This window comes from Anguilla anguilla, chromosome 6 (genome assembly GCF_013347855.1).
Source record: "Anguilla anguilla isolate fAngAng1 chromosome 6, fAngAng1.pri, whole genome shotgun sequence".
NCBI classification, from domain to species: Eukaryota; Metazoa; Chordata; class Actinopteri; order Anguilliformes; family Anguillidae; genus Anguilla; species Anguilla anguilla.
This window is the reverse complement of record NC_049206.1, coordinates 34,125,352-34,150,799: the sequence shown is the minus strand read 5'-3', so window position 1 is coordinate 34,150,799 and position 25,448 is coordinate 34,125,352. Positions and strand designations below refer to the sequence as shown.

Sequence of the window (25,448 nt, the reverse complement as noted above, 5' to 3'; positions counted from 1 at the left end):
CCTGCAGATTCCTCCTGCACAACATCAGGAGGATTCGACCATACCTAACGACGCACTCCACCCAGCTGCTCGTCCAGGCTACGGTGACCTCTCGCCTTGATTACTGCAACTCTCTCCTTGCAAACCTGCCAGCTTGTGCCATACAGCCACTACAGATGATTCAGAATGCCGCTGCCCGACTCATCTACAACCTCCCCAAATTCTCCCACGTCACTCCTCTGCTGCGATCACTTCACTGGCTACCGGTCGCTGCCAGGATCCGGTTCAAAGCCCTGACCCTTGCCTACACTGCCGCCAACAGGACAGCTCCCATCTACTTGCAGGACATGACTCAATTCTATGTGCCTGCTCGACCACTCCGTTCTGCGGCAGCAGGGCGCCTTGTAACCCCTCCCACCCGCCCAAAGGGATCACAGAGCTTCTCCACCCTAGCTCCCCAGTGGTGGAACAAACTCCCCGTCCCTCTCCGAACCTCCCCCTCACTATCCATCTTCCGCCGTGGCCTGAAGACTCATCTCTTCAGACTATACCTAGACTAACCACCACCACGCTGTATAAAAAAATTTAAAAAAACCCTTTTTCCTGTCACTTGTTGCATGTTGCCCCATCCCTGCACTTCTTGGTAATTTGTATTTGTCCTAATACTGTAGCTTATTCTTCTGCCTAGTTGGCTTTGCAGATGTTAGACCAGGATAGTGTTCATTGTTCTCGGCTAGAAATAGCTATACAAAATAAGTAATTGTACCTTACTGAACCCGTGTTCAGCAGTTGTCTACGATCATGAAAATGCACTTTTGTACGTCGCTTTGGATAAAAGCGTCTGCCAAATGAATGTAATGTAATGTAATGTAACTGGCTGAACCATCACATAGTTCACAATTGGAATAGTTCCCAGAACTAAATAGTACGTCCTTTAAAGACCTAGGGTGCACGCCTAGGCCGGGAGGGGGGGAAGTCTCCAGAGCCGGCAGGGAGAGACAGTTGGGTGACAGTAGGGCGTAAGTGCAGGAAAGGGCTTGCACACCACATAGGGGTGGCATCTCCAGAGGTTGTGGTGTCCAACCAATTCCAGCCCTTGCAAGAATTAGACCTGGCCCTTGACCCTGAGAGTGGGGGGACTGATGAGCCTCAGAGCACCCAGATGGCCACATCCTCCATGAAAAGGGAGTTATTGATAGTGGGGGACTCAATTATTAGAGGGGTAGACAGCATAGTCTGTTCGCGTGACAAGGAGTCTCGCACGGTGTGTTGCCTGCCTGGTGCCCAGGTAGGAGATCTCCTTGAGCGCGTGGACAAGCTCCTGGCCAGAGAAGAAAGGGATCCAGTTGTCATGGTCCACATAGGGACCAATGACATAGGTAAGGGCAGGACAAATTTGTGGAATTAGCAGAGAAGATTAGGAGCAAAACCTCCACGGTACTCTACTGACTCCATATTCTGCTCCCAGGTCACTGAGGTCATCCGCAAAACAACTCCTCTCAGTCCCCCACTCACATCTTAAAACTAAAGGGGATCAGGCTTTCTCTGTTGCTGCTCCCAGGCTCTGGAACAATCTCCCGTCCCACATTAAGTCCAGTTCCACCATTGATAATTTTAAATCACATTTAAAAACCCACCTTTCTTATCTTGTTTTTAATGCAGTTTGAGGTTGCCCTACGGTTTTCTCCACCCTAAATTTATTTAGTTATTTTTAACATCCTCTCACTGCGTTTTTAATCTGTTGTTGGTCTTATTCAGTCTTTCTTAAATTAATTTTATCCTGTACTTTTATCCTCTTACTCCTTATTCTTTTTATTTTTTATGTTGTATTGTTAATACATGCATTGTATTGTGATGTAATTTTGTTGTGGTTTGTTGTGTTGTATTGTAGTGACTGGAAAGCACTTTGGCGCAACTCCTGTTGTTTTTAAATGTGCTATACAAATAAAAGTGACTTGACTTGACACGGTAGTCTTCTCTCGAATTCCACCTGTACCACGTGCAAGCAGAGGGAAGCAGAACTTTATCTGGAGGTTTAACACGTGCCTACAATCCTTCTGTAGGAAAGAGGGGTACAGGTTTATGGGGCACTGGGATTCCTTTGGGAACAGGAGTGAGCTGTACAAACATGATGGGCTGCACCTGAACCGGAGGGGTACCTTTGCACTGGGCCAGCGTATTCTCAGGGTAGCACAGGATTATTTAAACTAGAGACCTGGGGGGCAGGGAGGATAGAGAGTGAAATGGGTAGGGAGGCGCAGACTGCCCAGATGGAAGCTGTCAAGGCTACCTATAATAGTGAAAACATTAATGAAGTCTTTTTAAAGCAAAATTTTAGTAAGGTTGGCTTGTGACGGCGGGGAGTGAGGGAACAGGAGAGGATGTGCAGAAGCAATAGTCTGAAATGTCTTTGTTTAAATGCTAGAAGTATAAAAAACAATTTTTTGGAAATTGAGGCTGATATTAATAGTAAAGGCTATGACATAGTAGGGATTACAGAGACATGGCTGGGGGAAGAGGATGGGGATGAATATAATATAGAAGGGTATAAACTTATTAGGAAGGATAGATCCAGTAAAGAGGGGTGGGCGTGTGGCACTATATGTAAAAGATAATCTTAATGTGCAAGAATTCAAGAAATTGACCAGCTCATGCGTAGTGAGGATATTTGGATTAAGCTCATAGGGGAACATGAGAAGGGGCTTCCGTTATACGATCACGTTAATTTTTATTTGGCAGGATTGTTTTTGTCTGATTCTGATTAGACAAATGTGATTTCAGTGCTAGTTTGTACTTGGAAGGATTGTTTGTTTGTTTGCTGAACAGGTTACCCTGCAGGGTTGGAGTCCTGATCTATGTGGTCACTTCTGGCACGACGATCTTTACTTCACTCTAGTGTGTTTCTTTTGCACCTCTGCACCTTGAACTAATGCACTTGGAGTTCTGGATAAGAGCGTCTGCTAAATGCCTGTAATGTAATGTAAATGTAATGGCTTAACGTAGAACTGTGTTACTGACCACCAGCTTCAGACAGTAGTGTGAATACAATGCTCTTTGAAAATATAAAACAAGCTCGCAGAGGAGGTGAGACTATTGTCATGGGTAACTTTAATTACCCCAGTATTAACTGGGAATTGGTGACAGGACAAGGAAAATGGGAGGAGGAATTTTTAGATGTTATAAATGACCTTTTAGCACAGTATGTCAGCCTACAAGAGGGAATTCAATTCTAGATCTGGTGTTATGTAATGACTCTGAGGGAATTTGTAGTATAGAAGTAAGGGAACCACTTGGGACAAGTGATCATTTCAAAATTTGATGTACTTTGGCAAACTAAGAGGGCCCCATCTAACTCCAGGATTTTAAATTTCAGGCGTGCCAACTTTAAAAAGATGTGATCAGAATTAAGTGAGGTAGACTGGGTGCAACATCTTGATTGCAGGACTGCAAATGAAAAGTGGGGCAGGTTCAAAAGGGTTATACTTGATGCACAGTGTAAATTCATTACAAATGTGCAGAAAAGTAAGTTGAAAAAGTAGTCTCCACAGTGAATGAATGAAGCTATACAGAAGAGTTTGAGGAAAAAGAATAAACTGTTTAAGATAACAGAATAAAAATAAAAATAATAGTACTGACAGTAATAAGGCTGAATATTGTAGTATGCGTGCTAAGGTTAAAAAAGAACTAAGGGTAGCCAAAAGGCTCTATCAAAGGCAAATTGCAGAAGATGCTAAAAGTAATCCTAAGCGTTTCTTTCAATACTGTAGTAGGAAAATGAAAGTTAAAGAGGAGGTTAAGGGCATTAAAAATAATGACGGAGCACTGCTTTATAAGAATAAGCATATTGCTGATGCCCTAAATGGCTACTTTGTTGAGAGTTTCACCAGAGAAGAGGTTACTAATAGGCCAGAAGGCATATTCAATACTCAGAATGTCTTGGCAGATATTGAGATAGGGGATATAAAAGTATTAGATAAATTACATATACTAAAGACAAATAAAGCATCAGGCCCTGATGGCATATACCCAAGGACACTAAAGGAGTTAAGTGAGATCATTTTTAAACCACTGGCAAGTATTTTTAGACAGTCTTTAGAAACTGGAGAAATACCGAATGACTGGAAACAGGGTATTGTAATACCAATATATAAGAAAGGGGACCATACTGATCCAGGAAACTACAGGCCAGCCAGTTTAACTTGCATCACATGTAAAATACTTATACAAACTGATAACCATCAGTTAAGTGAATTGCATTCAAATGAAATTGAAATAATTTATTTTGTATATTGTAACATATGTTTTCATTTTCAAGTATTTACAGAAACTTATGTTGCGATGTAAAACACTATCAATTATGAATAAAACCAAGTTTCTGTTCATGATTTCCATTTTTATTTAATAATTAAATAATTGAATCAGCTTATATAGGCACACATCATATAGGCCTAATGAAAAAAAAAAGTATTCAATTGAAAAATTATCTAGGAATGTAGGCCTTTGTTAACTAGAGGTTTAGCTGAATTATTACCTGAAGCTCCTTGGTGGCTAATGTCAAAATCATAATTGCACAATGTGCAAATCGGACGTTTTGAGGGGCGGAGGCACGGCCATTGCTCCTGATATTTTGCGAGGAACTTCTGGGGGGCATGGACTCGCTTCTTTTTAGTAGGTCTGCTGCTCTCTCTCTCTCTCCTTGTTAGTATCCTCGTCATCTGACGTCATGATTCTTTTCTAACTGCAAGGCTGGTCGGGTGACTGGCTGCAATAATAGGAATTATTTGCTATGTTAGCAGTCTATAGTCAAACACCTTTGCAATGGTCACTTTGCTCCAACAGAGCGTGCGCGATTCAAAGTTTGAACACGGAGTCTCCGTAGCGTTTGAGTTACTGCAGCTAAATTACTCCATCAGTTATTCGCACGTCTCCTAATGAGGCTATATCATATGCGAGCTACTGCTACGGCTAACTATATACACAAATTTATCTCATTACGATATACCCCTTGAAATGCATCATCTCGTAAAGTTACCGAACATGTTTTAACGTTTTATATGTTAACATTGCGGTCACATTTTTGTTTTGGTTAATTATTACTCCCCACTTCCCATTTTACCTCAGCAATGCAGCGTTAGGCCTCGGTGGATAATAAAGTACCGCTGCGTATCAGTGGATGTTGAGTGGGTCAGGGAGGGGTTACAGAACCACAAGTACAAGGTCGTAGCATCTGGTTCAATCTGAGGGATGTAGTTTAAATATTGAATAAATATACGGTATTGTTTTGTATTATTTGATTGTTTTCCGTAATTAAATTACAATAATATATATATATATATATTTTTTTGCGTAGTTTCAGCTGGCATTTCGTACCTGCGTATTTTGACCAAGAATTGCGTGGTTGGTACACAAAATGCATGCAGGTTGGCAGGTCTGGAACTACAGGAAATTATTCAAGTTGTTTTCGGTTAGCAAAACGAGGGGGCATAAATGGAAACTGGCAAAGGGTAAATTTCACACAGACATTAGGAAATATTTTTTCATACAGAGAGTGGTCAATGTGTGGAATAGTTTGCCTGGACATGTAGTGGAGGCAGAAACACTGGGGGTATTCAAGGTCCAGCTTGATACAGTGTTAGATACTATCTAGTTTTTAGGTAAACTAAGCATTAAGTACAGTTTAGTGGTAGGAATAGACGAGCAATGTTGGGTTGAATGGCCTGTTCTCGTCTTACGTTATGTTATGTTAAGTCACTCGTGGCAGTTTTTTGGCTTTCCAATTAATCACAAATGATGAATCGAGAGTCATCGACAAACAGCACAAAATTTGTAAACGGTGCAAGACGATGCTGCCACATACTGACAAAAATACAACGAACATCATGGCATGACCGTTGCAGAGGATTTAGTAAAGTTACTGAAACCACTGAAGACGGCTACCACAGTTTTCTGCGATGAAAAGCTGCCCACGGTGTCATTGATTATACCCATGAAAACGATGATTGAACAGTCCATGGCACCAGATGCAACAAAAGACAACTAAGCCTTGGTTAAGTTAAATAGGGTTAATGTTGTTTTGTGGAGGAATTCTTCTTTACTATTTTTGCAGGGCAGAATTGCTCCTAAATACAGATAAGAGTTTGTAGGGAATGTACATTTATATATGCATACATTTGTATGTTGGTTCAGCTGCAACCCAATTCATTGTGAAACTAATTCATCTCTTTTTCTGATAATTTAACTTTTTACAGTCAAAAAGCCAAAAAAAACAAAACAAAAAAAAATCTCTTAGTCTGGCTAATTCATTATTTTATTCAAAAAACATTGAAGCAGGAACTTTGGTTCACAAACACCCAAGATGGTCATGTGATTGGGTTCCCATCTCCCAAGTGTGACTGCAGTTAGCGATACTTTTCAGGGGTTTTATTTATTTATTTTTTACTGGACATAACATTTACTGACAGTTTGATACCACATTCTAACAGGGCATTTCTCATTCGGACTTGGCAACCAAAAAGAAAGGGAGGTCTCTGTAGGGCACATTTGATGCTACAGCAGGTGCTACCTGCTAAAAAGGCCACATAAATGCTAGCCTCTCAACCGACCTAGGTGTGTAACTGTCTGCAGTATCGGACAGACAGTGAAGCACTTTCGATGAAACACCAGAATGGGATAGGGTGTGGGACAATACTTTCTCATCATCAAGAAACCTGGCACAAAGTATCCATTACAAACTCAAACACAAAGTTCATACCACACAACTCAAGCAGTACCACATGAGACTGGCCAAGGTCGCAGCATGTACAATTTGTAAGTATTGGAACCACTTTACACATGTTTTGGGAATGCCCGGTAATTTCTAATTTCTGGACAGAAGTGTTAAAGAGGATGTCCTGTATTATTGGGACTTTAGTCCCCCTTTTGGCGGCACTCTGTCTTTTAAAAAGCTTGTGCCTATCTAATCATGACCGTAGACTTGTATTAGCAGCTAAGAATTCTTAAAGCATGGCTATCTCCAGTCTTACAAACAGCTGGCTGTCATACCTTCAAGCAACAGCGGCCTTTGAAAGAGCCTCTGCAAGATTACATGGAGCTACTTGAAACAGCCTGCTATCAAAAAGCTGTTGTGACAATTTATGTAAAGTGTTGTAAGCATGTGGGTTATGTTTTTAAGGGGTATGTTGGTATGTATGTACACTTAAGCACTGCAATCCCAGGCATTTTTTTGTATTTTTCCTTTTGTTTTCTGAAAATAAAAATAAAAAATAAAAAATCCATGTAAGCAGTATTGTGGATACAGCATTAAGGCATCAGTATAGAATCTACAAGGTGCTCTTATCCAGTGCATCTTACAATCGATGATAACGTAAGTGCATTCTCCTAATTTACATGAACAATAGACCTGCTTAACCATATTTGCAGACCTGTGAGTATAGATGCAACATCACTAAAGCTGTACTAACCTAACCAGGTACCAAGACATCAATCATGAACACTGAGCTTCCTCACCTTGCAGCTGTCAAACACCACCATGCAGTGAGGGTCTTTACTGGTTGGGGAGGAGGCAGAGGGGTCCACCTCCGGTGCTACAATGATAGGCTCCTCCTGGTCCCAGAAGGAGTACTGGCAGAACACAAAGTTGGAGAGGTACCTAGGAAGCCCTGTGGCCTGGAGGATCTTAACCTGAAACAGAGACAATAGGACAGGTTACTACGGGTGATAAACACAACAGGTGCACATGCAGTGTCTCTCACACACTCACTGATGTAGGCGACAAAGTAGCATAATGGATACGGACCTGGTCTTGTAACTTAAACATCACAGGTTTGATTCCCAGGTAGGACTGCCATTGTACCCTGGAGCAAGGTACTTAACCTGCATTGCTTCAGCATATATCCAGCTTTATTAATGGATACTATGTAAATGTTGACAATGTCTATGTAAAAAGTTGTCTAAGTTGCTCTGAATAAAAGCATCTGCTAAATGCCAGTAATGTAATACTGTACTCATTAGGGTCCAACAATATTGTGAATTCTTTCAATATCAGTATATTGATGAAAAATATCTAAATTGAATATGTTCAATATTTTCTCATTTTATAACTATGGCATGTAACCATTTGTATACTGGAAATAAAACAGTACATCGTTTGGTAACAATTCACTTTATTATTCTTTTGCCATTATGTCCACCTTCCACTTTTTCAGTTACCAGTAAAGTTGAAAAAATAGTACTGCGACATTTGATAAAACAGGGATTCCTGCCTGGGAAAATGAAGTGCAGACTTAAGTACATTTTCTGCACTAGACTCAAAATCATATCCTGATTCATATCCCAGAGTTTCCCCCAGAAAAGTTGTTAGGCCCGGTGGCAAGTGTCTTTTTTGACAGGGGCCCGGCGCGGGCCAGTGACAGACTGATGGCAGCATTAAGGTAGGGCACTATAGTTTCTGTGATAACAGAATCACGGACGGAATTTAGAATTTTAAAAAGCTATAACACAGATTCCATAGGGCCCTACATCAAGTCAGTGCTAAAAGCTGACTGGAGATTTGAAAATATGAATACGTAATGTGAATGTTGTTATAAATAAGTCATTTATTCAACACACATTTTAAAAAATCAACAACTATTTACAGCATAGCAGTCTTACAAAGAATCTGACAACAATGTACAGTCTTGGAATGCTGTGTTTTCAACAACAACAAAAGAAATTAAATTAAATGAAAATAAATAATATCAAAGTTTTTGCACTCTACAAAAAACTTGAAAAAAGTCCTGATTGGTCACTGATTCTTACAGCCTTGGAATGCTGGGCACATTTCAACAACAACAAAAGAAATTAAATTAAAATAAATGATAAAGGTTTTTGCACTCTACAAAAAACTTGTATTCAAGTCCTGATTGGCTACTGAATCTTACAACGAGCCTTGGAATGCTGGGCACATATAAACATTTAAAAAACTGTCTAAGGTTTTTTGGCTTTTATAGTAGGCCACCTTTCCTCCTTGACATTATCCATAAATGGCACCAAGGAAGTATCTGTGTTATTGACTGTTTGGCTAGCTAGCTAAGTTAGCTACATAACCACGTTTTCATAAAATTTTTCCCGACCGTGAAAACTGCCTGACTTGTTTACATTTTGGACAGATGTGGCTCCTGAGTAAATCTATCGTTGGTCCGTAGCAGCACTTTAGACACAAGCAATATCGAAAAAATCCTGAAATTTCTTCTTACCGTGAAGAGTGCCTCAACCGTACCGTTTTTTCCCCAAAGATGGTATTTCTAGATATAGCCTAATTTTGCCGCTGTGTTAACACATTTCTTTGCCGGTCAGGCACTCTTCACCGTAAGAACTTTTTTTTTAGGATTTTTCCGATATTACTTGTGTCGAAAGTGCTGGGATGGAAACAACGATGGATTTACTCTGTAGCCACATCTGTCCAAAATGTAAACAAGTCAGGCAGTTTTCATGGTCGGGAAAATTTTTATGACAACGTCGTGCACATCATTGTCATCAAGCTAACATTATTAATAAACAAGTTGAGTCGTTATTTCGTTGGCGATTAATAAGTCATGCAATGTCACAATATATCGAACGTTACATTCATGCTACTAGTTTAACGTTACCTACACACTGCTTAAGTTAATATAAAAAGAATGTACTTACCGACGAGATGAAGTGATAACACAGTTTGTAACGAGGTTAGTTAGCCTACTAAATAAGAATTGGTGGCTTGCTAGGTAACGTTAGCTTGTGATAGTTGGAAGTGTGTTGAATGCAGAGACTGTAAAAAGGTTGAATGTCACTACGCACAATGAGGGTGAAGAGCACTGATCTCAGACCTGCTGTTTTCCGATTGCGTTCACGTTTTAACCAACAGATGTCGCTGGTGAGCTTTTCAACCGAGCCGCCCCACTGTAACTGTAGTTTAAAAACATCTTTAAAATACATTTAAAAAAAAAAAAAAATTCCCTGATGCTTAGGCCCGGTGGGGGGTCAACTTAGGCCCAGCGGGCCGCCGGGCTTACAATACACTGGCGGAAACCATGTATCCTAAACCAATAAGTCTAACACACCTTCTGAAAATTGACTGATTGATAGGAAGTACCCTCAGTGATTTCCTCAGAGAAAAAACATACCCTCCTGGTGGCCTATAAAATACTTTGGCTACGTTAATCATACACTCAGGTTAAGCTGTGCTTTGTTGTAAATTACGCTATGTGTGATTGTTTTATTCTGATCATAAGAACAAATAATACTATTAATGAGTAGTTGCTGATCATTGTCACTGAGGCAATTGTATTTTTATGGCGCCATCCGTTGGTAGGGGAGGGAGAAATTTTTTTTGTTCTTCCTATTCAATCATTGCACCCTGCAGCCGCCTGCCCGGGTCGCCCCCTCCTCTCTCCTAATCACACACGACGATGCACACAGCGCACACAGTCACCGTCAATCATCCCCTTTTCAGAGGGAGTGTCAAGTGCGCATTATCGCATCGTTGACGTCACGTCATGCCCGTCCTCTTCAGATTAGACGAGATAGCTAGCTAAGCCCACCTATTAAGTGACTGTAATTAACGTTATATCATAAAAAACAACAATGAAAAGAACAAAGTTGTCAGGGGCAGAGGGGAGAAAACAGAGAACGGAAGAGGAGGAGAAAAGAGCCCAATATAAAGGTGAGTTTGTACAGTTGCTAAATTTTGATGAATACTGACTTTTTGTTTGTCATCAAAAGGTAGCTAACATTATATCAGCTAGCAAGCAAAATAATTTTATGCTAAATTGTCCTTGGCATTTTCTGTGCACTATATGTAAGGAATAAACCACGACGGGCTATCCTGTTATTGGAAAATAATGTACGACAGGGGTGGTGATGCGGCCGAGGCGAAGCCGTTACTTTTATATTTACTGATTTGTATCGATTTAATCGGCTGAAAGTGAAATATTCTTCCATGGGCGTTTTGGGCATATTATTTTACCGTTGTCAAGCAAAACTCTGGTTGGTAGTTCTATTTGGACCGTTGTTATGCAAAAACTCTGGTTGGTAGTTCCATTGGCACCGTTGTTAAGCAAAAACCTCTGGTCGTCAATTCTATGAAATGAATGACGACCAGAGGTTTTTCAATGATTCTAAATTGATAGAATCAATTTTCAATGATTCTATCAAGAAAAAATAGTTCCTTCTCGTTTTATACCATACAATTAGCACCAATTTTGGTCATTTTTGTCATTACATTATTTAATAAAACTGCATGAAACCATAAGTCAATCAAATTCATCTCCCAAGCACTGTCTTGCTTTTTAAATGGTGTGGTCACGCAGTGTAGACGTAACGACCCTCTGAAACGGGTTTTGAATGCCAGCTAGCTTTATGATCGGTTCTCCGTCACTTGTCACTGAGCCAATATAAAAATTATTGGTTTTAGGTCATGGCATGCTTGTTATCCCGGCTAGCTAATCAGCTAGCTAGGCATTGAATTGTATTCAAAACAGCGATTAATATAAACGCAATCGTTCACAAACATACGGATGAAAATGCGCCCCATAGCCATGAGTTAAATGCGGAACACCTATTCTGCATGTTTTCAACGAACAAAAATACCAAGTTATGCGGACGGAGGACAGAGTGTAGCACAGTGGGTAAGGAACTGGGCTTGTAACCGAAAGGTCGCAGGGTCGATTCCCGGTTAGGACACTACCGTTGTACCCTTGAGCAAGGTACTTAACCGAAATTGCTTCAGTATATATCCAGCTGTATAAATAGATACAATGTAAAATGCTATGTAAAAAGTTGTGTACGTCGCTCTGGATAAGAGCGTCTGCTAAATGTCTGTAATGTAATGTAATGTTATGCATACATACAAAGCACTGTCAATAAATCATTTATTAAAACTAGCAAAATCGAGGCCTGCCATTGAAAGCATTGCAATCAAAATGAAGCCAAGGTGCAACAAACAATATTGGCTGTAGTAGCTCACACAAATCAAACAAGCTCTAATCGAAAGCAATTCTTCCCAATATTTCCTAATTATTTCAAGTAACATGGCCCTGTGTTTTTTCATCTAATCATCTTAACAAAAAGTGGTCATTGTGTCACATCAAAGTGTCAAATAACAAGAATAGCCTCATGGAAGAAGACATCATTTAAATCATATGTGTCAAACTCAAGGCCCGCGGGCCACATCCGGCCCGGCATACAATTATATTCGGCCCGCGAGATCATTTTATATAGATCTATTATTATTGTTATTAATGGACCAGCGATATAAAGCGCTGATAACACACAAACTACAGATCCCATAATGCAGCGCAACAGCTGCCTTGCCCAACGATAGGTTACACGGGAACATTCCCGCGTCAATCAACTGTTTACAACCCTACTGTAAAGTCAAAGCTAGCCCCTAACAATGGCGAAAAGAAAAGTTGATTCTGAAAACAGAGCCTTTCAAAACCGATGGGAGGCTGAGTATATGTTTATTGACATTGCCGGTAAACCAGTGTGCCTTATTTGTGGAGGAAATGTGGCTGTAATTAAGGAATTTAATCTAAGACGGCACTTCGAGACAAAACACCAGGATAAGCTGAAAAACCTGAGTGCTGAGCAGAAGCTACAGAAAGTAGAAGAGTTAAAAAAGAATCTGAAATCTCAGCAGACGTTTTTCACCAGAGCGAAATCACAGAGTGAAGCTGCTGTGAAAGCAAGCTTTATTGTGGTAGAAGAGATAGCCAAATCAGGCCAGCCATTTACTGAGGGAGAGTTTCTGAAGAGCTGCAAGATGAAGGTGTGCGATGTCTTGTGTCCAGACAACAGGCAGATATTGGCAAATGTAAGCCTGAGTAGAAATACGGTTGCTGATCGGGTTTGTGAGATGGCCACTGATTTAAGAACACAGTTGATGGAAAGAAGCAAAGACTTTATTGCATACTGTCTTGCTGTGGATGAAAGTACTGACATGACGGACACTGCACAGCTAGCCATCTTCATCCGTGGAGTGGACTCCAGTTTGTGCGTTACAGAGGAAATATTAGACATTCAATCGATGCACGGGACAACGACAGGAAAAGACATTTTTGAAAACGTATGTCAAAGTGTAACCGACATGAAACTGCCCTGGGACAAACTGATTGGACTTACAACAGATGGAGCACCGGCGATGTGCGGTGAAAAAAATGGGCTAGTGGGGAGGATGCGGGTAAAGATGCAGGAGGAGAACTGTACTGGTGAGTTGAAAGCATATCACTGCATCATACATCAGGAAACGCTGTGTGGTAAAGTGTTAAAAATGGAACATTTAATGAGCACTGTAACGCAAACCGTAAACTTTATCCGAGCTAAAGGTTTAAATCACCGGCAATTTCAGTCTTTTATGCGAGAAATAGATTCAGAGTTTGCCGACATTCCTTATCATACAGTTGGTGCGTCGAGGAAAAGTTCTCAATAGAGTTTTTGAGCTACACAAGGAAATTTGTCAGTTCATGGACAGTAAAGGAAAAGACTCAACAGTTTTGCGGGATGAGAAGTGGAAATGTGAGTTGGCGTTTCTAGCTGACATAACTCATCTCAACGTCTTGAACCTTCAGCTCCAGGGACGTGACCGCATGATCACTGACATGTATGATGCAGTGAAGGCATTTCAAGTGAAGCTGCTCTTATGGGAGACACAAATGCACCAGTGCAACTTGCCTCACTTTCCCTGTTGCCAAGTAATGTTGAACCAAGTCGGTGCAACGATGTTCCCTAACGCGCACTTTGCTGACAAACTGAGCGCACTTCGCACTGAGTTCTTACGGCGCTTTGGAGACTTTGAAGCACAAAAAAGGAATTTCGAGCTGCTTCGCAACCCATTTGCCGTCGACGTGGAAACTGCACCTGTACAGATTCAGATGGAGCTGATAGAGCTGCAGTGTAATGGGACACTAAAGGCAAAGTATGACACTGCAGGGCCCGCACAGTTTATTCGCTCCATTCCTGAAGCAATGCCTCAGCTCCGTCTACATGTGGCTCGAACCTTGTGCATGTTTGGTAGCACATATCTGTGTGAGAAGCTGTTCTCAGCGATGAAGATTAACAAAACAGCACACAGGAGTCGTCTCACTAATGAACACCTGCAGTCAATCCTGAGAATCTCCACAACACAGAATCTTACACCAAACTTAAACAAACTTGTTGCCAAGAAAAGATGCCAAGCAACCAGCTCTGACAAAACAGCATAAGAGCAAAGAAAACTGAATGTTTTGATTTGTTATTTTTATTTTTTGTTGAAAAGCACAAATTTTATTTATATTTCCAGAGTTTTTTGGACCATGCTCATATTTTGAATTTGTATAACTTTGACAAGAGATATTTTTATGGAGAGCAAAGTATTTTAAGTTATATAAAGTTTAAGTTAATTTATTCTATAATAATATTCCTGTCTGTTTTTATTCATATTTATGTTCAAAAAACATTTAGTTTTAGCGTGTTCAATAAATGTTTATCCTGTTCGGCCCGCAACCTAAAGTGTGCTTTGAGTTTTGGCCCCCTGTGCAATTGAGTTTGACACCCCTGATTTAAATGAATGTTTTAAACAACTAATGAAAACAAAGGATATATACAAGTTCTTGTATATTTGTAAGTTAAAATAAATACAGATTGTAAAATACATTAAGTACATACACTGAACAAAAATATAAATGCAACACATCAATTTCAAAGATTTTATTGAGTTCAAAGGTAATAAACGTAAACCAGTCAACTGAAATTGATTAATTAAGCATCTATCTATTGATTTCATGTGATTGGGGATACAGATATGGATTTGTTAGTCACAGATTTCCCAAAAAAGAAGATACCATGAAATAAACAGGATACCGATCAGTATCTTGTGTGATCACCATTTGCCTCAGGCAACGCAACACATCTCCTTTGCACTGAATTGATCAAATTGTTGATTGTAGCCTGTGGAATATTGTCCCACAATTAAACCAAGTAACAAGGTTAGTAGTGACACGCTTGACTTACGCTGTGTTCTAGTATGGCGTGCCCAGCAAATCCAACATGGTGCCCGAAGGTGTATTAACTTATTTTTAAAGGTACATAATTCTATGAAGACTGCCAAAATGGTATTTCTCAGGCCACCCCTGTTGACACACACTCACACACAGACACACACAGACACACGCACACACGCAGGCCCACACACACAAAAACACACGGCTACACCCCAGACAGTTCCTTCTCTGTGGCTTATCTCCAGGCTATGATGACTAGAGGCCGACCAATATATCGGTTTGGCCGATATATCGGCCATTATTTGACTTTTTTGACGACATTGGGATCGGCAGTTATGCCGCCGATGTGTCCCGATTTTTTAATAAGTATAATAAACAAAAAAACACTGATTATTTATCTGTACTTGTCTGTTCGAACGTTGTAATTGCTATTTACTAGAATTATCCAGTAGAGGAAGCTCTAATACAAGTGTGAACTGCAGCAGCTGACGCGCTACTTCTCTAATAAGACGTTTGTCACTCGTGCCTCATCCAATATTCTCCACTGCAAGACTTGTATGCACAGATTTGATTGCTGCAATAAAGGTATGTATATTTAGTGAAAGTTTTTCATTAAATTTGTTTATATGACCACTATGTTTATCAATCCTCATTATCAGGCGAGCGAGCTAGCTAACATATTTGGTTCACTTTAGCAAGCTATCTGGCTAGCAAGCCTTTATGAAGTGGCAGTGAGCACATAAGCAACGTAGGATCTACATTTCCAGAGGACATCGCTGTATTCTCAAATAAATAACCAGCCAAAATAAAATGGTGATTGAATGCATCACACATTTGTTTCTTTATCTGAGATAATGATATTAGCTACTATAAGATGCTGTGTCAATAACCAACACGTTATTGCAGGCGAGTGTGTCATCTAGTCAAGCGTCATCGTCGCAAGCTAACCAGACAGTAAAAACGCAGATAAAACACTTCTAACATGGATCATTTTAAGCCATGTTATCTAGCTTTGTCGTGATAACATGAGAGAAGGATTGCTGTTGGAGAAGTGAATCACGGGTAACCTGCACGAAAGCGCATTGTAGTTTTTTCACGTATTTCATCCGGTCAATTTAATTTCATCTAACGTTACACTTGATTCACTCTTTAGCACCGCTAGATAATGTCTTACTCTTTGAGATCATGTAGTAGAAATAAAATAAGAAAATATAATTTATTTAACTTACTGAGAATATATAATAAGAAATAATGAGGCTGTGTCAATAGCTAATGCGTTATTGCGAGCGAGTGTGTCATCTAGTCACACGCATTGTAGTTAATTTCACCACCGAATTCTCATGGACAGGGAAGCTTGCTAGATAGTCTTACTCTTTGAGATCATGTAGTAGGAATAAAATAAGAAAATATAATTAATGTACTGAGAATAGATACTAAGAAATAATAATAGCAAATTAATAACAACAATAATAATATTCATAAAAATACATGTTTGTAACTGGAAAACTGATTTTTTTAAATTAATTTTTTATAGATGGCTGGAAAAGAAAGGAGTAAAAGCAAGGTGTGGAGTTATTTTGATTTCACACACTTAAAGATGGTGTTAATATATATATTTAATTTAATATCATCTTTTACTTTTTTAATCTAAAAAGTTCTTTGTGTGTTTATTTTTATTTTTATTTGTTTGCTTATAAGTTAAATGTTCTTAAATATAGAAACTTTAATAAAAATAAGTTTTTCAAATTGATTTGAAAATGTTGCACTTTTTGACAAAATGTCGGTCAAAACATCGGTAATCGGTGGGCTAGGACTCTCCAAAATCGGGATCGGCATCGGACCCAAAAATCTGGCATCGGTCGAGCTCTAATGATGACCAAGTGCTATGTTCAATTCCAGGGCCGAGAAAAAGGCAAATGGTGAATTAGATGTCAGACAACATTTACAAGCAGACATTTATACAAAATAACACAATCATTTGCACAAGAGAAATGGGGGTGGGGGGGGGGGGGGGGGATGAATGCAAACCTATCCAGACATACACTACATGGCCAACAGTATGTGGACACCCGAACATAACACCCACACATGCTTGCTGAACCTTCCAAAACAATGGGCATTAAAGACCCTATGCAGTCAAAATCATGATTTTAAAATGCTTATATTATGACCAAAGACTACAAGGTTAATTACCCATCGATTTAAAAAGTATTTCATACATGTATGTAATGAATTAGACTAAAAACTATACAATGCTCGACATTGCCACCTGGTGGAGTATTTGGTATTGGTGGTTTTGAGACCAAGATCGTGACGTCACAAATGTTTCTAATTTGCCCTGACCAATGTGCGGTGGCCAAACCACTCACCCAGTATGAATATTTATGTAGTTTGCGCTCCCAAGTTCAAGGCCATGACCAAATTCTCAAATAGATAATGCGCGGGTCTGCTGCTAACATTAACTAACTATCCAGTTCAACAATGCCTTATTGTGTGACTAAAGATTGCAGAGATAGGAATGCATCTTTTCATGCCTTGCTTTAGGCGTTTTACGCATGCTACCTAGCTCAATGTGCATGAAACGCAACATAGCTAACTAACCCAACTAGATAGCTTTGATGCTATCGATAATCTAATTAAGCCTTTGCTTAATATGATCAGTTAATGTTAAAGTTACTTAACGTTGATATAGATTATATTACAAATCATAAGGTTAGCCATCCTAACCTCACTTTACTTCGCTGTTGATGATGTTTAGCCCGAACGGACGCTTACCAGTTCCGGTAAGCATCCATTCGGGCTAGATGACGTTCTGCTAAGTATTAATCGAATCAAGCCTACAAACTATAACCTAACCATTAACCTCATTTCCCCAATTTACTTGCTGCCTGGCTATTTACTTGCTGTCTGGCTATCGATAATTTTTCTAATGTAGCAATGAGCTGCACTTATCTTGTGTAAATATAGCTAACGTTAGCTGGCGAGTGTAACGTTACTTTATTCTCCAGACTGCTATAAGGTTACTGCAGCAAAAAACCAAACGATAATGTTATGTGCTAATATAGGTTATCCTATAACATTAGGGTCCTATATTGTAGGCTGTAAGCGATGGGCTCATACATATACAGCTCAATATTTCTAATGCTGTTATTGCTATACTTGTTATCCATTATTACGATCGTATGATAACTAGCTAAAGTTCGCGTACAACTGACGTTACGTGCGGAGTGAGCACTGATCCAGGTCAGTGGGAGTGAGTGGCCCTGGCTGTCAATCAAAAGTGAATGCATACATAATTAGGACAGAACTGACACGCCCAGCCAGTCTTGATTCTGCTATATTAAGAAATTCAGGTTTTACATCAAAGAAGGTTTTTTCTCTTTTCAAAGTCTAATAAGTAGAAAAAATACATATACTGGTTTATTGTAATTTAGTAACTAAAGGAACAATTTAAATGCAAGAAAATGGAGGCTGCACAGGGTCTTTAATATTGAGTTGGTCCCCATTTGCTGCTATAACAGCCTCCATTCTTCTGGGATCTTCTGGGAAGGCATTAGTGAGGTCGAGCACTGATGTTGGGCGACAAGGCAGTTAGTGTTCTATTTCATCCCAATGGTGTTCAATGGGGTTGAGGACAGGGCTCTGAGCAAGCCAATCAAGTTCTTCCACACCAAACTCAGCAAACCATTTCTTTATGGACATGCACAGGGGTATAGTCATGCTGAAACAGAAGGGCCTTCCCCAAACTGTTGGCACACAATTATCTGGTGTACCATTGTATGCTGTAGCACTGGAACTAAAGGGCTTAGCCCAAACCATGTAAAACAGCCCCAGATCATTAGTCCCTCCTCCACCAAACTGTACAGTGCATTTGGGCAGGTAGCGTTCTCCTGGCATTTGGCCAAACTCAGATTCATCCATCAGACTGCTAGATAGTGAAGCGTGATTCATCAGTCCAGAGAATGTGTTTCCACTACTCCAGCCAATGCTTGGTATTGCACATGGTGATCTTAGGCTTGTGTGCGCCTGCTTGGCTATGAAAACCCATATCATGAACCTCCCAACAAACAATTCTTGTGCTGACGTTGCTTCCAGAGGAACTCTGGAACTCGGTAGTGAGTGTTGCAACCGAGGACATATGATTTTTACACATGACAAACTTCAGCAGCTTGTGTGGTCCACCGCTTCACAACTGAGCTGCTGTCGCTCCTACATGTTTCCACTTCACAACAACAGCACTTCCAGTTGACCTGGGCAGCTCTAGCAGGGCATAAATTTGACGAACTAACTTGTTGGAAAGGTGGCATCCTATGACAGTGCAATGTTGAATGTCACTGAGCTCTTCAGTATGACCCACTCTACTGCCTATGTTTGTCTGTGTAGATTGCATGGCTGTATGCTTGATTTTATGTCTCCTTTCCTGAGAGTACCGGACGTGTGAAGCCTGATCGCGTCTTCCAAAAAAGTTTGCTTTCTCAACTGCAGCTATCTACAACTGCAACTGTCTACAACTACGGTGTTGTGTAGTGTAGTTCTTATACTTTTATTTGGTGAAAGTCTGTGGATCATTTCTCAACGCAGATCATTTTATTGCACTCTCTTAAGTGCTGTTGGCATTTCGTTTCACTGGAATTAATACTAGCTGCTACTAGCTTAGCTAGGTTTGTCTTTAGCCTGATGGCTTAGCTAGCCAGTCGCTTTCACTGAGGATCTTAATCTCTATATCAATGCCAACACTCACCTCTCCCCGGACTGATCTGGATGCCTTTGGCTGAGCCAAAAAGTAATCGAACTAGAAAGTTGGAATTTCCAAGCTTTACCAGATCCAAGATGATGAACGACTCCTGGACTCGCTGGCCGCAGAAGCCTCCCGCATTCCTGACAACACCGAACTTCCCTGGCGTGCTCCCTCTCCAACTACGGAGCCAGAGCCACCGATTGTCAGCTCAATCCCAGAGGAGGACCCCTGGCCCACGCTTGGAGCTAAACCTAAGGCACGGATCTGTTCCACACCCGCTCCTCCGGAACCGTGGATCGTCATCCGGGGCGACAAGAATTGAGGTAGGAACTCCTCCCGTACTCCACCTCCGGGGTCTATCCAGCTGGGTAACAGGTTCGATGTGCTGGGGAAGTTGGACCAACACCTGTCCACTGTCGGCCTGGAGCCAATGGCCAGTCCAGCGCTGCTGCCCAGAAGTTTGAGGAGTCCCGGTACCGGTTCTGGTCTAGGGAATGACGCCCCTGGACTGGCAGCCCCTAGTCCCCGCGGTCGACACTGCCACTCAGCCTCCAGGAGGACCAGCTCCAAATCCACAAGACAACGTCCACATCCGATCACAACCCTGATCATAGGAGACTCCATCATCAGGAACGTTAAAACTAGCTCAGCTAAAACTTGTTGTATCCCGGGTGCCACTGTCCGCGATAAGGAGGAAAAAGCCATCGAGATCCTCGCAAACGAACCGGACATTACTAAGATCATGTTCATGTAGGGACAAATGACACTTGCAAGCAGCAGTCTGAACTTTTGAAAATTGACTTTGTGCACTTATTCTGTTCCCTGAAGAGATCTGTGAGACATATTTATGTGTCCGGCCCCATTCCCTTCTGTGGCCACGGTGTTGGGCGTTTTAGCAGGCTACTGTCTTTGCACACCTGGCTCTCATCAGCCTGCGCTGCCCACGGAGCTTCCTACATCGACAATTTCAATCTCTTCTGGGAACGCAGACAGTTATTTAGAATGATGGCATACATCCTAATTGGCTGGGGATAAAGCTACCGTCTTCAAACATTTTTTACTGTGTTGCCCACCAAGGCGCTCCACTGTCAGAAAGCCAAAACACTTCCTCGAAATCCAGGTGTTCTAACCAGTCTCACTACTATTGATGTCCCCGGGGTCCTAGCGCCAGTCTAATTGGTTCCTCCTATTTCTTTACTGGTGCTCATGTAGAGCTAGGACCCTCTACTAATCCTATACATTCTGCGGACATCTCTGTCAGATACCAAATCACAACACACTGGACATCTCGCTCTTTCCCCGCTAAAGCAAGTGCTATGAGCGGCGGAGTAAACGCGGCAAATCTCTGTCTGTTAAAATTCAGCGGAAATATGTCTTGCCACAATCTGCCCCCTTATTTTGGCTATAATTAATAGCAGTTTAACAAATGGAGTCGTGCCTTTCAGTTTTAAACACGCTATTCTGCAACCCCTACTAAAGAAACCTAGCCTAGACCCCAATGACTATAATAGCTACAGGCCTATCTCCAAGCTACCATTTATTTCTAAGGTTTTGGAAAAAGTTGTCTTCTCCCAGGTCTCCTCCTACTTGAACACAAACAACATTTTTGACAAATTCCAGTCTGGTTTTAGAGCTCTGCATAGTACAGAATCCGCTCTATTGAAGGTATATAATGATATCCTTCTCTCTGTCGATTCTGGTTCCTGTGCCATCTTAGTCTTGCTTGACCTCAGCACAGTATTTGATACAATCGACCATGGCATTCTCTTAAGACGCCTGGAGGGTGAAGTTGGCCTGCAGGGCTCAGTGTTAAAATGGTTTACCTCCTACCTGAAAGAAAGAACCTTTTCCGTTAAAATAGGAAACTGTTCATCCCCGGCGTCCATTAAATGTGGCATTCCCCAAGGTTCTATTTTAGGGCCTCTTTTATTCTCACTCTACATGCTTCCCCTTGGCTCTATTTTTGAGAAACATAATATTGTGTATCATTGTTATGCACAGTTTTACCTGCCAGTTACACCTGACAATGCTTGCTCATTAAATAACCTTTTTAACTGTCTAGATGACATTAAATGCTGGATGGCGAGAAACTTCCTTCAGCTAAATGATAACAAAACGGAAGTAATTATATTTGGCCCTCCTAGCTCTGTCACTAGCCTAAGCAATGCGCTTGGTCCCCTGTCTAAAAATGTGCAAATTGTAGTTAAAAATCTTGGTGTCTTCTTGGACACATCTTTAACAGACAAGTCAGTCGTGTTGTGAAGGGCAATTTGTATCAGCTTAAAACCATAGCCAAGTTAAAGCCGTTTTTATCTCATAAGGACCTAGAAACAGTTATCCATGCTTTTATCACCTCTCGGCTGGATTATTGTAATTCCCTATATATGGGGTTGACCCATTCCACTCTGTCTCGACTGCAAATGGTCCAGAATGCAGCTGCTAGACTTTTAACTGGAACAAAGAAAAGGCAACATATTACTTCGGCTCTGGCTCTTTTGCATTGGCTACCGGTGAAATATAGGATTGATTTTAAAAATTTAATATTTGTATTTAAAGCCCTAAATGGATTAGCTCCACAGTACATCACTGATCTACTGACTCCATATTCTGCTCCCAGGTCACTGAGGTCATCCGCAAAACAACTCCTCTCAGTCCCCCACTCACATCTTAAAACTAAAGGGGATCCGGCTTTCTCTGTTGCTGTCTTTTCCCACCATTGATCATTTAAAATCACATTTAAAGACCCACCTTTTTTCTCTTGCTTTTAGTGCAGTTTGAGGTTGCCCTACGGTTTTCTCCACCCTTAATTTATTTAGTTATTTTTAACATCCTCTCACTGCATTTTTAATCTGTTGTTGGTCTTATTCAGTCTTTCTTAAATTGATTTTATCCTGTACTTTTATCCTCTTACTCCTTATTCTTTTTTATTTTTTATGTTGTATTGTTAATACATGTATTGTATTGTGACGTAATTTTGTTGTGGTTTGTTGTGTTGTATTGTAGTGAAACACTTTGGCGCAACTCCTGTTGTTTTTAAATGTGCTATACAAATAAAAGTGACTTGACTTGACTATGTACCTGTTAGCAATGGGTGTGGCTGAAGTAGCTGAACCCACTAATTAGAAGGGGTGTCCACATACTTTTGACCATGCAGTGTATGTTTGTCCCATTAATGTACTATATGTTGGCGGGTCGGATAAAGTTTAGCCAAATAAGTAAAATAGTACAATTTATTTTCCCTAAAATTTTTTATTTGTGAACACAATTTTCTAATAATAATAATAATAATGCATTTTATTCATGATGTGCTTCTCATACACCCAAACCATTGGATGCAGACAATTGTTCAAACATATAGAGTAGTCATTTTTTATTTATTGAGGTATAACAACCCAATTGGAGATTATTTCCAATATAAATGATTGGTATTTGACACTTTGATATGACACAAAGAATTACCACATTGTCTTCCCAATGGTAAGATGACAAAACACAGAGCCAAGTTACATGAAATAATTAAGCAACATTTAGGGAACACTGCTTTGGAATAGAGCTTGTTCAATTCGTGTGATGTACAACAACCACTATTGTTTGTTGTAACTTGGCCTTATTTTGATATCAATACTATGAATGGCAGGTCAATATTTTCCAAGTTTTAATGAATGACTTAGACGGTGCTTGGCAGTTTTGTACATTGAAAACATGTTTTTTGTTGAGATACAATATCTTTTTTACTGTGTCTTTTATGAGTAACTGATAATAATAATGCATATAAATGTATGAGACAATAATACACATACATTCAAACACACATACATGGATACATACATATGATGTACATCTTAGCTGAAAGAAACACAAAGGCATGGATTCAGTTATTTTTCCTTTTCCATGAATTACAAAGAAATGAAAATGTTTGTCATATTTTTATATGGATTAAGGCAAGTGTTTTTAATGGGTTATATTGTATGCACCAGCACTTCCAGAGCAAACAGGATGGATGGGGTTAGGGCTAAACAGATAAGAGCAGCGGTAATGTTATCTAGACCTCCAACGATGCAAAACTGCGGTACTTCTACGTTTAAAAGCTTCAAAACAAGATTTTTACTCTGAAACTGGCATTAAGACATACAGGTTATAAAACCCAGGATAATCTCTCCTGCTAAAAATAAAATGAAACCAAAAAACAGCCAAAAATTATTTTTGACAAACATCGATTTACATGAAATTGGCTGTAGCAACTTCCGATTGATTATGATAGAACAAGTCACCTATAGTTTTAAAGATTTAAGTAAGATAACAAGCTAGTTTTTTTACACTAATGTTACTGAGACATACAGATCACAAAAGCCTAGATATAAAGTCGTTGATAGATTTGACTTTTAATGGTTTAAAACGTAATATGACAAGCTAGCACCAGAGTTTCGTTAGACTAACGTTACTAATAGCTACAGTACTGCCGTTGTGTCACCAATCACATGCAACGACTACTTCGACTTTGCTTTTGTGATCTGTAAGTCTCAATCTCAAATTCAGTATAAAATATAGGCCTAGCTTTTGAAGCTTTTAAATATAAGATGACAAGGTAACACTGGAGATTTGTGTCGTTTTGAGGTTAGCCAGCTTGTCACCAGTCACATCACATCAACTGCTTTCACAGCTACAAGCTGATGTATTGGGTTTCATCTGATTTTACTCAAAAAATGTCTTTGTTTTCATTATCTTAACATCAAATTCTGATAAAAAATTTATTTTAAAGGTTTAAAAATGTAAAATGACAAGGTAGTACTGGAGTTTCACGTCATTAGGAGGTCTAGCTAAAGTTACCTCTGTTCTGCTTTCAACAGTGTTGCCCTAACCCCGCCCACCTGGTTTGCACTGGCAACGCTGTGAATATGCAACAGGAGGCAGGGCAGACTACAGTCCCGATGACCCATTAAGATTCAGGCACGGTGACATCTGGAGTGGTTGATTTCAGAGCCTGGGGCAGTTAGAGAGACCTGATTTTTTTCTTAGACCTTTTAATTCATTAATATCTGTCAGGATGCAAAGAAAATTTAACCAAATACGAACAAAAGCATTTTTAAAACAAACTTGCATACTGCACTGTTAAGTGCTTAATTTCAGCCACTAATTATTAGTCTACATACCTTGTTTCCGAGGTTTAAATTGGCTACTGACTGAACGGAAATCACAAAAGCCAGCTGAGACAGCAGCCCTCCAGGACTGAAGTTTGAGACCCCTGGTCTCGAGGAAACAGGATTCGCTCACCATGCAGACCAGCTTGCGTTCCGGTATCTCCCCCACAGGATCCTCTTCTTCGACCACACTCTCCTCAAACCCCCCGCTTACTCGCAGCACCTCCACATGCAGCCGCCCTGCCACCTGACGGGGAATGAGACCTCGCTGTGATGTCATTACCAATACAACAAGTTCATAAATAATGATCAAGACAACCTTGAATGCAGGATTTGCATCATAATGTGAGGAAAAGCTTTCATACCTCCCCCTTCTGGTTAATGATGGGAACGGCGTACTGCAGCTTTACGTCGTAGAAGAGGCAGGAAAGGAAGACATTTGCCACCCCGATCAAGCTGTGGTTCTCCTGCTCGTCAAAAAATGGGTCAGCCCTCTTGAAGTAGGAGCGCATCACCTTCAGGCCAAGAGAGAGTGAGAAAGAGATTTAGGTGTTTTATGGGCTTATTTTTCCAATTTTCCCCATACTTCCTTCAGGCAGT

The 25,448-nt window shown here is 40.4% G+C and overlaps 1 protein-coding gene across 4 annotated transcripts in view; it reads right to left on the bottom strand.

Annotated features, from left to right (window-relative positions):
• Positions 1-25,448, bottom strand: part of kif13bb (kinesin family member 13Bb) — a 212,980-nt gene that overhangs the window by 67,974 nt on the left and 119,558 nt on the right. For all 4 annotated transcript variants that reach the window (XM_035422856.1, XM_035422854.1, XM_035422853.1 and 1 more), the window contains exons 21-23: positions 25,214-25,363; positions 24,982-25,095; positions 7,486-7,659 (exon numbers count right to left, since the gene is read on the bottom strand). In XM_035422856.1, coding sequence (XP_035278747.1) covers positions 7,486-7,659; positions 24,982-25,095; positions 25,214-25,363 — 438 coding nt within the window. The remainder of the gene's footprint in view (positions 1-7,485; positions 7,660-24,981; positions 25,096-25,213; positions 25,364-25,448) is intronic.